The 15,680-nt window shown below is 51.6% G+C and overlaps 1 protein-coding gene across 1 annotated transcript; it reads left to right on the forward strand.

The window, feature by feature from the left end:
• Positions 1-1,605: 1,605 nt before the first annotated feature.
• LOC311437031 (extracellular tyrosine-protein kinase PKDCC-like) lies at positions 1,606-9,375 on the forward strand. The gene is made up of 7 exons (XM_084519741.1): positions 1,606-2,084; positions 2,165-2,287; positions 4,264-4,535; positions 5,301-5,380; positions 5,481-5,585; positions 7,039-7,215; positions 8,492-9,375. The coding sequence occupies exons 1-7, from the start codon at positions 1,614-1,616 to the stop codon at positions 8,593-8,595; spliced, it is 1,332 nt and encodes a 443-aa protein (XP_084375867.1). The 5' UTR covers positions 1,606-1,613; the 3' UTR covers positions 8,596-9,375.
• The last annotated feature ends 6,305 nt before the right edge of the window (positions 9,376-15,680 follow it).

The raw sequence follows: 15,680 nt of genomic DNA on the forward strand, positions 1-15,680 counted from the left end.
CTGAAGATAAAATGACATAAAGAGGTCAAAACTAAGAGGCTCAGGAAGCTTCCTATAATGCATAAGCCTTCTCACATAAGCCCTCTATATGAAATGTTTTTCTGACAAGTCACAGCTAGTTGTCATCCGCTGCGGTAAGCAGCTCTAGAACCCTCCCTGTTGGGTGCTTGCTTGCTACGTTTGGGACTTTCTTGTTCCCTCTCAGGGCCAAAGACACGTGAGCTCTGCTCTGAGTTCCTCTGACAGCTTTGCACCCTCGGAGCAAACCATCCTTTGGCCCTCCTGCTTCACCAGGCACAGGTCCCCGGGGCTCCTGGGTGAGACAGCGCTGGGCAGCAGGACACCCTAGGGCCAGATGGCTGGCACTCTGTCCCCTTCCCTTGCCACAACCCTAAGGTGACATCTATGTAACAGAAAAGGGCACAGCACCTTCCCCTGGCACTGAGGCTGACTGGCACAGAAGCACTGAGTCTATCCAGATCTCTTATCCTTCAAAATATGGTCATCATGTGCAAAATGTGGTCATCATGTGTGTACAGCCTGCTATGGATGCTCCCTGGCACAGGCGTTGCAGGCGCCAGCTCAGTCGGGGGACGCTGCCTTTTGTGCTGCTCTCTGTAAGAAGCCTCGAACAACAGAGCCTTGGCAGGAGCCCTTAAGTGCTACTATAAAGCAAGTAAATAATCAATCATTATTACTTTTACGTATCCGTGAGCCTTCTCTAATAGGTCCTGATACTATTACGGTGCTGAGGACATGCTGAAATTAAATAATACCGCATTCAGCTGGCATCTATTCCCTTGGAAACACAGGTAAAAATGCATTTAAGAGCTCTCCAGTGACAATGAATATTCATTAATACAACACAGATGTACGCTTGATTTGAAAATAAGGACACTAATTAAAGAGCTATTAAGGTTAAAGAGCAACAAAGGAAATTCAGCTACTGGAAGGCCTGTTCTGGGATCGGGCTGTGACCCATCCAAGCGGGGACGGGCACAGGATGGAGATTTGGGGGATTATTTTACTGAGTTTTGTAGCCTGAGAAAGTGGTGTGGATGAGGAGGGCTCTGCCTGCCCTCCCCAGGCTCTTTAATGTGTCAAATTCCTGCTGAATTCGGAGCACGGTCTCCACTCCATTGCTGTGCTCTCCTTGCTCCAGTAAGGGACAGGCACCACATCCCATCCCATCCCGTCCCGTCCCATTCCTCTTCCCCACAAGCTCAGCACCTCGGCAGCGCTTCTTCTTCTTTATACGTGTGTCACAAATCGCAGCGCTGGGCTGGCCGTGTGCCACCACTGCCCCTCTCCCTCACAGCCCACCCCTCAGGGCGCTGAGGAGCAGCAGCGGCTACCGGCAGCCCGAGGGGACTCCCCTCAGCCCGCAGCGGTGCCGCTCCCCGCCCCACCCCGACCCCTTTCACCCCACAACCACCCCCTCTCCCCTCTTCCCTTTCCCTTCTCCCCACCCCAGGGCCGTTCCCCTCGGCAGGTGCCTGCGGCCGCCTCCGCCCCAGCCCTTCCCTTCCCTCCCCATCCCCGTCCCCGTCCCGCCCCTCAGCAGCGCTCGCCTCAGCGAGGCGGCGGGCGGCGGGCGCCCGGCCCCGCTCCTCATGGCGGCGGCGGGCGGGACGCGGCGGGGCGCCCTGCTGGCCCTGCTGGCCCTGCTGTCCCTCCTGGCCCTGCTGGCCCTCAGGGCCGGGCACGGCGGCGAGGGGCGTGCGGGCTCCCCGCGGCTGCCTCCGGGCTTGCTGGAGGAGCTGCGGCAGCGCCAGCGGGACCTGCGGCGCCTGGCGGCGGCGGAGGGCGGCCAAGCGGAGGGCGCCGGGCTGGGCTGCGGGGACCTGAGGGGGGCGACGGGCGGCGGGGTGCTGGGCTCGGGCTTCACCAAGGTGGTGCAGCGGGCGGCGCTGCCCGGCGGCGGCGGAGCCGTGGCCCTCAAGTCGGTGCACGGCGCCGGGCGGGAGGTGCGGCAGTGCGAGCAGCGCTACGGGGAGCCCGCCGGCTGCCGCCGCCTGGCCGCCTACAAGCTGCTGAAGGAGGTGGCGCTGCTGCAGCGCCTCAGGCACCCCGGCATCGTGCAGGTACGGCGGGGAGACCCTCGCTTCTCGCCATCCTCGCCTCTTCTCTCCTCGCCCCTCACCTCCGTCTCCCTCTCCCCCAGCTGCGCGGTCACTGCCTCGACAGCGGCGGCGATCCCGGGGCCGGAGTCACGGCCGTGCTGGAGCTGGGAGCCCCCCTGGAGATGATCCAGCTGCTGCAGACCCCCTGGGAGGAGAGGTTCAAGGTAAGGGGGCGGCTGGGTGTGTGTGAGAAGCCCGGCTGAGCGGCTGTCATGCTGGCGCTCCGTTTGCTCCGGCGGATTGGCTTGGACCTCACCCGGAGCTTTGCCATTCCCTCTCTCCAGAGCAGCGCTAAAAGAGCTTTCCACCCACTGTTACGCCGTGTTTCTGGCTTTCCCCGCACGCCGTGCCACTCCACGGAGCCGCTTTCCCAGCCAGACCCCTCGGCAGTGCCCCCGTCGCTCAGGGAAGCCGTGCTACGTGTCTGTGGGTTTCGGCACGCTGTGTCACAGCAGCGAGCTGAGCAGCCCGTCCCACCCCGTGTGTGTGTGATGCTCTTAGCCCCTCAGGTATCGCTGTGATACCAACACCGCTAGATTGCTTTCCTCGCGCTGCGGGTGATAGGGTCGCTGCGGGTGGTAGGGTCGCATCCCATCACTGAGACCTGCCGTGTCCCCCAGGCGCTGCGCAGGGACTCCTAAGCTCCCCGGGAGCACGGATGAGTTGTGACACGGCGCTTGCTTTGCTGATGGCTTGTGTTACAGTTTGCCTCCAGGTCTCTGTCGGGGACTACTCTCTCACTACTACTTGTTAGCTTCCCGGGAGGAAAGAGCATCAGGTAGAAGCGTGGGTACCTTAACATCAATAAGAAATACTTTGGGCAAAATAAAGAGGCAATAAGACTCAAAATATAAAATCCCTGCTTGCTTGTGGTCCACAATGTTGAGAAGGAGCCGTCCAAGCCAGAGGGGGAGTGTGGCATTCACACTTGCTGAGCTGCGGGACGTGAAGCTGAGTTTCATAGGATTGCTTCACTAACCGAGTTCAAGTAGCATCAGAGCTCCCAGAGTTGTTTCTCTAGACCTCTGCAGCTCCAACTTTGGCTTACAAACCATTTTGTACTGGCTGCTTCTTAGCTTTCTCAGCACCACGTTTCCTCAAATGCGCCAGTCTCCTGTGGAGCTAGAAACCCTCGGTACTGGATTAGCCGGTGGTGAGGTTTGGTGAGGTGACATTAGGACTTTAATAACCTTTGGAGTGATGGAGTGATGAAGACACTAAAACCAAATGTAGACTGGCAGTGTCTAGTCCTGTTTCCTAATTAGGGCGTCTGAAAGGATGGGATTTCCCCTCTAACGAGCCACATCAGATACCAGCGATTCTGTGAATGGTTCCAAGCACACAAACCCTTGTGCCTGCAGAGATTGCTATCTGAGGCAGTGAGAGGTGGTGTGGGGCTGCCTGGCACACCTAGCTGATGATACAGTTAATCTGATGCTAGGGCTCCGATACGGAACGAAAAATGCTGAAAAATGCTGCAGCTACTTAACCAAACTGCTGGTTCAGTATGAACGCGCTTTTCTAGCTCTGGTTTGTCCAACAATTGTTCGCCAAGCTTTATGCTGGATCAGGTATTGTATGAGCTTTCCCTGCTGCCAGAAAGTTGACATAAAGGCAAAAAGCTGGCAATAAATGTATTGCATGCTTTGGCTAATTCTTCAGAAGCATGATTGTGTGCCCAAATTCATGCTGCTGAGCAATGCAGCAACACATGAATCTGGTATTAATGACCATGGAGCCTCAGTCTGTATGGAGCAGCATGGGGGAAGGGAGGGGAACATACTAATTCTATGCCAGAGTGGGAAAAAAACCTTCTGATTTCAGCTCACAAATCAATACAGCTCCTGAAACATGAAGGCTGCTATTGTTTTCCTCACAGCTTTCTCCTTTAGTTCCTCTAACTGCAAATGGCTCTTTTTGCATATACACGTTTTTAAAAAATGCTGCTAAAGTACTTACCACAGTCAAATCCCATGGCAATATTGATAATAAATTTTGTAGCATACATATAATTACCTTTTAAGTACTATATGCCTTGTTGCCTTTAATTTCATTGAATGCCCTCTCCTTTGTTCTACTTCCAATTTAATAGCTGTTTTTCATCTGTTTTTCCCATGCATATTCATCTTCTCTTTCTCAGATTTGCCTGGGCCTTGTGAAACTGCTGTTTTACTTGGCACATTCCCCCCTGGGTTCAATAGTCCTCTTGGACTTCCAGCCAAGGCAGTTTGTTATGGTGGATGGAAACCTAAAAGTGACAGACATGGATGATGCCAGCACCGAGGAACTGTCGTGCAAGGAGGACAATGACTGCACACTCGACTTCCCTGCGAAAAGCTTCCCTCTCAAGTGCTCTTCAGCCGGGAAGTGCGAAGGAATAAACGAGAAGAAGAATCTTTTCAATGCATATCGGTATGTGCAGTTAGATGGGGGAAAAGCAGGGGGTTTGAGCTCCGTCAGTGCCACGTGGCCTCTGCTGTCTCGCGCTTCTTCACTGCACGCCTCCCCCTCAGCTCTGCCAAAGGGTAGTTAAGGAGCGCTTTGAAGCAAGTTTATTTTCCTTATAAGGCAGGAAAATAGTTGTGTTGTTTGGGGAGGATGCAGGCATCTTGCTGCTGCTGCTGCTCCCTTTCCCTGGCGCCCCCTAGGAACTTGCCCCAGAGGTTGCACCTGGGAATTTATTGTTTGCCAAACCAGAAAACCTTGACATCTGGGGCTACGTGCACTGGGAGTGGTGACAGTGCAGGCTACCTGCCACAGCACACCAGCTTTGACCCACTGCTGTTGCGAACAGGCTAGGTAACGTTTACCTTGCGCTCAGGGTCTCTCTACAAAACTGTAGGCAGCAGTGGCATGGCACTAACTCAGGGAACGGGCAGCGGCTGAGAGCCACAGCACATCCTAACAGCCTCTGGCTCTTCAGATCCCGTCTTTATTTGAGCCTGGGCAAGTGGCTTCGTGCAGTGCTTGGCTGCACGCTGTGCTGTAAGGACCAGGCCTTCAGAGCAACTCACAAGAATGGTCTGAGAGATGCCAACAAAGTGTTCAAACATTACTTAGTAACCAGAGCAGACTTACTGGTTGCCTATGGATAATCAAGTCACAGGACAACATAGATAACTTAATCATGAAGGAAGCTAAGCTGCTGTTTTCTAATCAGTCTGTGGGATTTTGCAGGTATTTTTTCACCTATCTTCTGCCACACTCCGCACCACCAGCTTTGCAGCCCTTTTTGAGTGATATTCTCAATGCAACAGGTACCAGCTAACGTTCATAAACTAAGGCTTATCGATGAGAAGACTCCCAGTGGCATTTCGTGGAGTTACTTGTCCCTGTCATCTTTTCCTGTAAATGCAGGTGATTTACGATATGGAATAAATGAAACCGTGACAGCTTTTGAGAAGGTTTTACATCTGTACAAGTCCGGGCTTTATCTACAGAAAAGACCTCTTCTTTTAAAAGGTACGTGAATTTGAATGCTTTCCCTAACATAATTACTGAGGGAGCAAGGAACTTGGTAGCCAGTCCAATTCTGTTCTCTCATACTTTCAGGCACCGTATAGTCACTGGGAGTAGAATTAAGGACCAAAAGCATCTTTTTTTTCCCCCCCTCATTTGAGCAGTCTTTTGTCATTTCTTCTTGGGAGCTATGCATGATTGCATTGTTTTGCAAAGCAAATGCAGTGCAGACAATCTGGCATACATATGAACATGTGTTTGCACTACTTCTAAATACCCTTCATAATGTGCATCAGCCTGTGCTGTAAGCAAATATATTTGGGATAGTTTCAGCAATGAGAACAGAGCAGTAAGCTGAGTCTCTCATGTCCCTCTGCAGGATCACCTTCTTGTACAGACTGTAGGTCAGTTTCCCAGGCTGCCAGCAAACTTCCCACTTCACTCAGTGGCTTCTGTCCGATGAGCACCGTTGGTTATGGGAGCACAGAGCGGGGAGGTCACAGCACTGTGTGGCAGGGGAGCTTGGTGCCCTCTAAGTTTATTTTTTTCTGAAGACCCATCCTAGCTGGTTTGTAGATAGGTAAATTAACTTTTATCAGGTGCATTCCTCTGAAAAAGACCCGTTTGGTGGTAGAGATGGGGCCAATCATTATTCCAACTGGGAGGCTTCAAAGGTCCAGTGGTTACTGCAGCTTACATGTTCCTGAGTGTTCACTTGAAGTGATGGAGAAGTGACGGTAGCTTGAGAATGGAAGTCTCTTAATGCATGGAAGAACTGGAATTTGCAGATATAAACAAAGATACCCAGTCATTTACACTGAAGGACCAGCAGCTTTAACAGCAAACACCAGAATTTTCCAGTGGTGCCTACTCATTAGCTTAGCAAGTGCCAAGTAGCCATGTGCCAAAGTGACCGCTGTCCTAGAGGTGTGGGGAAGGACTCTTAGTCCACAACAGCCATAGCATCGCCTGCTCAGGCTTGTCGAGTCTTTTGTATCCTGCTGGAACAACATCTAGCCTCCCTTTCACCCCTGGGGGTTCCCAAATCTCCCCATGTGGCTGGCAGCACGCTGCTGTTGTAGGGGCTGAGGTACAGGAGAGGTCACTGTGATGGTGGCTTCCCTGGGGCTGTGCTAGGAAAGCCGGTCTGCACAGCAGCCTCCCCTCTGCCCAGCCCCTGTCGTCGACCCCATCCCTTCACCCTGCTCTCTGTAGGGGCTCCTCTGTTGTATTTCTGGGGGAACTGCTGTCCTGTGCCCGATGGCAGGATGATCACAGAACTGGGCTCCTTTCAGCTTTGCAGCTCTGCCCAGTCCATTTCAGCAGGTCGGTTCAATCTGTCACCATCACCTCTCCTTTAAGAGTTCCACCAAAGTGCAGGATGCCAAATTCACTTTGTAACTAGTCTCTGAAAGTGCACCTGGAGTTTCCCTACATGCCATCTTTCTGTTCCCAGAGTACATCGCCCTAAAGGGCTTCCGGACGGTGGAAGCAGAAGACTACAAGTGCTGGCCCTCCTACAGCCACCTGGGCTGCCTGCTGTCTGTTCACAGCCCCGAGGAAGCCGCTGCAATTTGTAACTCCCAGTCACAGTGTCAAAGCTTCATCCTCACCCAGCAGAGGACATGGACAGGTGAGCTCGGACAGAGGTCTGGGGACAGGGGCTTGAAGTTACCTTGCCACGTGGTGCCCCAGCGCCCTTGGCTGTGTGTAGAGATAACACCTTCACTGTGCTGTGTGTCTGCAAATGAAAAAAGAGGGATTATATTCTCCTTCTTCAGACTCTTCCCTCATCAGGTTTTGCACAGGACAGCTATGTGCTGTTAGACAGTTACTTACTGCACGCAGAAATGGCTTCACTTTGGTGTTAGGCTGAACAGCTCCTGCGGTACGTGTAGTTTGCAAAGAGCTGCTGGGCTGTGTGAGATGAAAGAAGCTGTGCAGAAGTGGGTGGTTGCTATTGTTATAATTAAAGGAATCATGGCTTACAAGTTGTTATCCCCTTTATCAAAACTAAATCCCCAAACCAATGGATTTCCAAAATGTCCCTGTAATTAGCTCTGATTATAGCCTTTTATAGCGACCATGTTTTTAGAATTATTATAAATTGCCTCATTTAGTTGACACTTCAATCGTGGGCTAAATTGTTACTCATAAAGTACGACACTCAATGAGTGTTTCCAGTGGTGGTGCAGAAGAATGATGTCTTGTTGGCTCACAAGGCATTTATTTTAAAAGCAACAATGCCAAAAAATGCTGCTCTTCCATGGCATCGTGTGTGATTGGCACAGGGCTAGCGGCTGACACCAGAGCACTGCCCTGGTATGAGGTAAATCTGGGGCCAGCACCAGGCTCCCGATGGGCTGTGTGAGTGCTGCCCAACGTGCCTGGCTGCCCAGCGGGGTGGACGTTTGTAGCTGTGATTGGGGACACAGAAGGAGCTTCAGGTCCTGCTGATGGTGTGACACAAATGGCACAGGGTGGGAGACCCGGTCTGCAGTGCCTGGTCCCTGCCATCCAGCACTGTGCCTGCAGCTTGGGGATTTTTTTTCTTCCTCCTGTTCTTACAGCAAACCTCCCTACCCAACAATGACAAAAGTGTCAGGCCTCCAAAGTGCTGAGCACCTAACTTTTCTGCTGGGATTTGTGAGGGCTGGGGGAGCATGCTAGTCCTTCGTGCAGCTCCGTAAAGCAACACAGGACTTCAAAGCTTTTTGGGCTTGATGTTGCATTTCTTGTGCACACTTGTTGAGCTCAATGAGCACCTTGGAGTGCAAAACACATCTATGGCAGGGCAGAATGACTGTCTGTGGAGAAAGGGTTATGTTGCTGTGTCTTTTGGAGTAAATAGTGTGGGTCAAGGTGAATCTACCTCCTTTGTTAAACTTGTGTTTGTATTTCCTTTCCAGGGCGCCCACTCGCCTCGTTTCAGAGTAGCCCAACTGACTTAATACCGGATGCTAATGCTGTAGTCTATATTAAACGATCAGCTTCCTCAGGGAAAAGACTGTAAAGACAATGAGATCGCACAAAACGATCCTGGGAGGAACAAACCGTTGGGGAGAATTTAATCTACTGGAAAGAATGACACATTTTATTTTGCTTTGGGATGTGATCTCCCTGCCAGCTCCGATTGAGTCAAATGCTGCTGTCTCCTTGATCAAAGCTCCAATTCCTCATTGCAGAATGCTCCCTTCCCCACAGCCCCGCTAGCTTGTTTAGCTGTTCCCACACTGCTGTTCCGCATAAACGCTCTCAGTTTTAGTCAAATGTCGCCAGACTCGGCAATACCTAGCCTTGCTGCTTCAGTAACCAGCTTGGCAGCCAAGAAATAAAAATAACTGCAAGGGACCCGGCTGGAGTAAGCCAAGTTAGTTCAGTAGACTCCAAAAAACCTACAAACAACGTACCCTGGAGAATGCAGCGGCTCCTTCCACAGCTGCCAACGAGGATTTCACACCACTGCACATGTAAGGGGCCAGGCTTCAGCCACGGGGCTGAGGTTGCAGGGTTGGGATCTGTAACCAGAGGTTGATGCTGGGGGTGGTCTTCCAGGGAGGGTCTTGATTCAGTTCCTTCAGGGGCAGAGGAGGGAGGCGGTGGGGAGGTCAGCTCTGGAATCCAATGCCAGGAGGCTTGGATGCAGGACTTGTGATTTGTGTGATTTGTGATGCCAGCTCCCATGTATCAACCTTGAAGGTTTTCTCTGTTACTTTCCGTGAAAGAGCGAGACATTCAAATTATTTATGTATAAAGTGTTACTCTGTATGGCAAAGAATTACTATGTTTATTCTAAGCAAGCTGTTTTTTTCATTGCCTGTGTTTCAATGCAACCAAAAGCAAAATGCAAGTGTTCCTCACCTTCAACCTGCCCAGCATCGTTGCCCGCTCCTGAGGACGACACCTGAGTGTGATCAGCAGCGTGTGAATGTGCCCAAGACCTTGGGATGCTGACTTTTCCTCCTAGCCCCCTGGAAAGGGCTGCTCTCAGGACACCGATTGGTGCCTGAGCTCCTGCCTGGCATCCTGCTGTGCTTTTCATGAGCTGCTCCTGGGATTCCTAGTGCAGGTGCTCACCTTTAAGCTCATTAGTACTCTATTAACCCGCAGCAATGCCATTGCATGGGGGCTTTCTCATGCAATTGCAACCCCTGCTGCTTAACACTGAGGCTCAGGGACTCTGATAGGATATCAATTAATGAGAATTGCCATTAGCACAACAAGAAGGCTCTTCGTGCTGTGATTGCCACATTGCTGCAGGCTTTGTGAAGGCAGGGCTTTGAAAATGGACGGGCACAGCCAGTTCTCTCCATTACAGTGGGTCCTGTGGAAAGGTCCTGCCAGGGGTTCTCTATTGTTTCACGTTGGCCTGGCCAAGCAGGGCTTCAGGCATCTGCTCTGGGGTTGCTTTGCGTTAGCAAGAGGTAATGAGAGTTTATTCCGTATCTCAACCTCAGGAGATACGAATCAGATGTACGTTCCCCAGAGCGAGGGCAAGTGCCAGCCCGGAGCCATTTCAGCAAGGAAGAAACAGGATGGGAGCGCTCAGAGGTTGTAGTGCTTCCAGGCTGTGTTAGGAAGGTCCTCCTGGCTTCAAAATCTCTCCTGGCAAAAAGCACAGGTTCTGGGAATGCCACGAATTCCAGTCATGCAACGCTCCTTTCATCTAGCAGCTTTTTCCATGGAGGTTTGATTGTACGAATCTCTGCAAATCAGAGTCAGGTCCGGCCCGCCAGCAGATGGTGCAGGGCATGGCAGGGTGCTTCGTGTGAACCGCAGGGTCCAGTATCAGCCCCGCAGTTCTCAGAGCCTGAGGGCAGGCACAATGCCATCCTGTCCTCCAAGTTTTGAGCCCACGGTACTTAATAATAAAAAACTGTTAATGAAAAGGGAAGCTGGCTTAGAAGATGCTGCAGATCTGCTGTTAGAGGGGTGTGTGCATTTGGTGTGGGGGCATTTGGCTAGGCCTGGGGAGCCATCCTGCTGAGGCTGGACGGGGCTGGTGAGAGCTGGGTGAGGCACGGGCAGGGAAGCTGTGTTAGCACCCGCTGCATCCACAGCTCCAGCCTGATGCACAATCGAGGAAGCCCAGTCAGTGCAGAAGTGTCTCCCAGCCTGACTTTCCCCAGCTTCTTGCTGCTACCATCTACTCAGAAACCTTTCCAGCGGCTGTGCCACTCTCAGTGCGTGTAAAATCCGTCCTCCTTTAGCCCACTGCAGGCAGCCTGTGGCCCTGGAGCTCCGGGCAGCTCATGAACATCTTTTGTGCCAGCTCTGTGCAGGGCACCGAGGCTGCTCGCAGCCCTGAGGTGTGCACATGCGGCTGCTTTGTAGTGAGCTATCTCTGTGCCTCATCTCACCCAGCCAGTCTTTATTCATTCTAGCCTTTTATTAAATTATAACTGCCTCGAGCAGCTCCAGGCTTCCCGTTCCAGTGAAAATTTCAGTGAACGCCTGAAAACTCCTTCGGTAACTACGGTACGTGCAAAACTCCGACACAAACATTTGCTGCCCTTAAAGCTTCCAGTTGCTGGAGTCAATTTGTCTCTGCTATCGCTGATCAGTATTTCAGACACCATCGTGGGATGTGTAACAGAGGAAAGTGCTTGGAAGGAAACAGCAGGGGATCCACTGCAATGGAAACCATGTGTGGTGGAGGAATAATATTTACCTAAATGTGTCTATCACATCTTCTCAAAAGATACTGCTATTAGGAGAAAATGGACATGAAAATGTTGCCTCCGTAGATGAAAGTTAGGAATATATTTTTTTTTAAAAAGCACATACTTTAATACTCCTAATTAATTCCATACTGCAATAACGGAGATAAAGCCACATCCATAAAGGATAATACCATGTACTCCAAAGATGTAAACCGCAGTTTAATAAATAGCAACAGCTGCCGCATGACTCATACCAAGTGTGTTTGCACACACGTTCACATGGTGGCTGCCTCCATGGTGGAGCGGAGCGGGGAGCAAGTGGGGCAGAGACAAATAAGAAAGAGCAACTCCTGGTGCCTCAGCCAGGCTGTGGGTAACAACCAAGACAATACCTGCTGCATGTGACACGTTGTGCGAGCTTCAGTGGAGTCCTAAGCAGCACTCCAACAGCTGAGGATGGTGGCCTTGCCAACACTGATCGTGGGCGATAGCTGCGGGGGATGAGGGCCAAGCGCCTCTGCTTGGAGTCCAGCTCCTGGCTCTGCGTGAGGGCTTCAGGCTCATGCTCTGGGGCTGTTTGGCCTTCAGCACCCCTGGCTGGCCAACACGGAGCAAAAGTGTTGACTCACCTACTCCTTCCCCCTGGCAGACATCCCCTGCATTCATTTCATGCATGTCCCTCACAGCCGAGCCGTGTGTGGCAGGGTAGCCGCGGTGCCCTTATTTCATCTGCTCTCGGGAAGGAAATATTGTGGCAGGACACCACATCTGAAAGGTGCAGCCACAAGATCAGCCTGCTTCTCATTTGTAGCCTGCCTTCCCACTGACTGCTGATGGCTTCTAGATTAGGAAGCGTTGAACAATGCAGCAATAACCCAAAGTACACAACCGGGGTCAAGCCTATGCGTTAAAAGCATGGTGCTTAGCTACACTGTGTTACTGACACCGTACATCACACCTTCCCAATCCAAGCCCACACTAGGCTGAAGAAAAGACAAATCCCTACGTTATGTTACGTTTACAAGCATTTATCCTCAAGCCTCATCAAAATCAAGGGAATTTTCTCTTGGACTTGTTGAATGAAATCCATTGCCCTGCTCACAGCACTGGAAATGTAAGATCCATCCTCAAAATGAAGTAAAGCATCAGCCACTCCCAAAGCTACAAAATAAACAACCGAATTTCCACACTCTTGTATCTGTAAGCTACGTTTCCCACATAAAGTCTTCAGCAAGCAAATTGGTTTTCTCTGCTGGGAAAAACCCTGCTGCAAATTCCCTCAGTGCTTCCGACGACAGATCAGAGGGCTCAGGCTTAGATTAAAAGCTTGATAATGAAACCTGAGGACATGAGTTAGTCATCGCATTGGGTAGCCAGAGAGGCGTTTTATGAATGTCTTGGGGACACTTGGGTGCGAAGGAAATTTTCGAAGAGCTCAGCTGGAAAATGCCAAGAAACACTTCAGATAACCGGCTGCTCTGTTCCGCTCGGCGCGGTTCCTCGCCCGTTTGGAGAGGGAGCCATGAGCTCCCACTCTTAATTAATCTTGCTCCTGTCTGTTTCTTCTGATTCTTTACATACACGAGAACCAATTCACCTTCCCTTCCAGTGAATCTAATGCCATGGTTTGCAGTTTCATGGGTTGGGTATTTCACTCATCTAGCAGAAATATTTTTACGTGCCGATGATCATTAGCACTACCTCCGAAACAAAGCTTTTGCACCAGACCCAATTCCCTCCTACTGTAGAGCAGCAAACCCCCAAGTTTTCCTGGCACCGCTAAAGACTGGTTGAAGATGCGCTCTGGAAATAAAGCACGGCCTAATCGCAGCTGGCGTTTGTTCACTTGCTGTATGGCAGCAGCGATAAAAGCCTCCTCTGAGACCCTTGTAAACAGCAAAGGGTTCTTTGCTCCACCCAGGCAATTTTACAGAGAAGCTGCTTCCAGCACAGAACGACTGACTCGCCAGTGCTTTTCAAATAAAAACAAGGAAAAAAAAAAAAAGAGTAGTGTTTAAGAACTACATGTCATCGAATGGTTTTTATTTAATTTTAATGGGGTTCTTCAGCTTTGAAAGAAATCGGTGATGCATAACTCCAACAGTGCTGCCCTCATCTCGCTAGGATAACACCAGCACGTAAGGACTGGTCTCCCAGCCTCACCTGCTTTGTTTTCCCACTGACAGAGGCTGTCACCCAGCGCTAACGGCAGAGCCCACAGGCCCTTGGCCAGGCGATGTGCGAGGGAGGACGGTCTGCAAAGCCTCACCGCCACTGACCCTGCAGGATGTTACCACAGCTGTCAGGGGAGCTGCCACCCATGGGCTGGGGAGATGGAGTCGACATGAATTTGCCGTGGTGGCTGGAGGCTGGAGGCACCGTGTGGAGGCAGCTGGCCTCCCCTCCAGCTCCCACAGTAGGAATAGAAAGGATTTTTCATTTCAAGCCAGTCTAGCAAAACAGTGTCAGCCCTGCCAGCCTGTAGATGAGCTACCTTAGGAGCGGGGAGTTGTTCCCGTGCCAGGAACCAAATCAAAGTCCCACCTGCATCCTTAGAAGTGCAGCTTTACCTCGCCTGACCTCCCCATCCCGCAGAGGACCCTGGACTCGAGAGGATCGGCTTTTGCATGTTCATGCACAGGAAAAGAATAGGGAGAACAAACAAAACACTCCACCCTCTTCCACTTATTTAAGATCAGAAAGAGAGTGTAGGCTAAGCCTGGAGGACTGGATTTATGGATTCAGAAGAACCTAGTTATTAAAATGTTATGAAAGTTTTCCTCTCCTTTAAATGCATAAATATGCAGATGAAAGGAGCCATGTGATCTGGCCACTGGCCATGCTGCTGCAGGCTCAGCCTAATTATCAGCAGCCAGCTCTGCCGCTTTTTAAGTGGTGAACATGATTAAAGATGCAAAGACAATTGAAGAAAGTTAGATTGGTTCTTACAGGGCCTGCTTCTATTTTATAACCACATGGCAGCTTGGCCTTGAGACTGAATCTGTCCTTACAAGCTGAGGGAGAAAAGTTCTGCTGATCAGACGGTTTCTTTTCAACCACAAGCTCCACGTGCTCTTGAATTCATCATTTTCATAGCAAGACGTTTGCCAAGGCAAGCTGCTTTCCTTCCCCGATCTGAGAAAATCAGAGCTCAGACAGGGAGCACGGGAGGCAGGGGCAGCCCCGCCAGGTGAGAGGGGAATCGCAGCTTCAGAGGCGTGCTCTCGGTGTGCAGATCCTCCCGGCCAGAGAGGTGCTAACTTGTTGTGAAGGCAGTGTGAAAATAGGACTTCGGGAGCTTCCCCTTTCCTCTGGAACTGAGAAAATCATGGAGAAAGCCAGATGGTCTCCCGCGTTTGGGAGAGAACCGCAGTTCCGTGGGCAAAACAAAGAGCTGGGATTCCTTCCCCCAGCACTGCCATTTTTTTTTTTTAATTTTTTCTCTAGCTTGGTTTCATAGCTGCTGCATCTAAGGCAAAGCCAAGTAATCTGGCAGCATCCGCCCTTTTGTGATCTGTATTCACAGGGGGATGGAGCCAGGCGCTGCCGGGTGACAGACCTGTCAAGTCTCACGCATCGAGTGTGAATCTCACCCAGCTGGGTGCTGGCCTCGTGCCTCCTGCAGCGCGGCTCTGTCCTGTGCCTCCCCAGGGCCTCTGCCCTGCCCCGGGGCTCCGTGCTGAACCATGCACGGGGGGGTAAGAAGTGGCAGCTTTCTGAGCATCCTGGACTTTTTTTTTCATGGCTTTCCTGAAAGATTTGGCTGGTTTTTAGCTCCACCACAGCGCACAGCAGAGCTGCCCCATGTGGGAGTGAGTCTGTGTTTATGCACAGCCCCAGCCTGCTCCGGGACCAGCTGGAGGCACCCGAGATGTGTGCACCCCTGGGACACAGCAGTTTCACTCCACCTTGACCCTGCTGGTGCCCACACATGGCAGAGGGATGCCCAGGCACCGGTCAGCACTACCTTCAGGAGGTCACCCCTTAAGCTGTCCAGATATGAGCTGGAAGGAGCCATCCATTTAAGAAATCCCCTCGAACAGGATCTGTCGCCCTCCAGACACAGCCTAGGACATGCCGTGTCTCAGCATGACCCTGACACCATGCAAATGTGCTGGGAGATTGAGGTCCTATCAGCCAGGGTCCCGTCCTGGTGGGTGGCCACCACAGAGGCAGCCACCTCGGCTCGCTTTGCAATCAGCAGGGGCAATCTGTTTGACCTCTGGTGGATGTCTGCTCCTGCATGGATGCATTGCGTCCTCAGAGTGCTTATTGATTAGAAAAGCAGCTCAGCGATAGACATGTGAAATGGATCCTACTTGAGGGGTCTCGTGTCAATACCCGGCCGTGCAGGCTGAGAGCCACGGCATGTGCACTCTGCTTGCTGCTGGAAGCGTGGCTCTGTTCCTCCACTGAGCCGAGGGCTTCATGGCAG

This window comes from Aythya ferina (assembly GCF_964211825.1).
Source record: "Aythya ferina genome assembly, chromosome: 5".
Taxonomy (NCBI): Eukaryota; Metazoa; Chordata; class Aves; order Anseriformes; family Anatidae; genus Aythya; species Aythya ferina.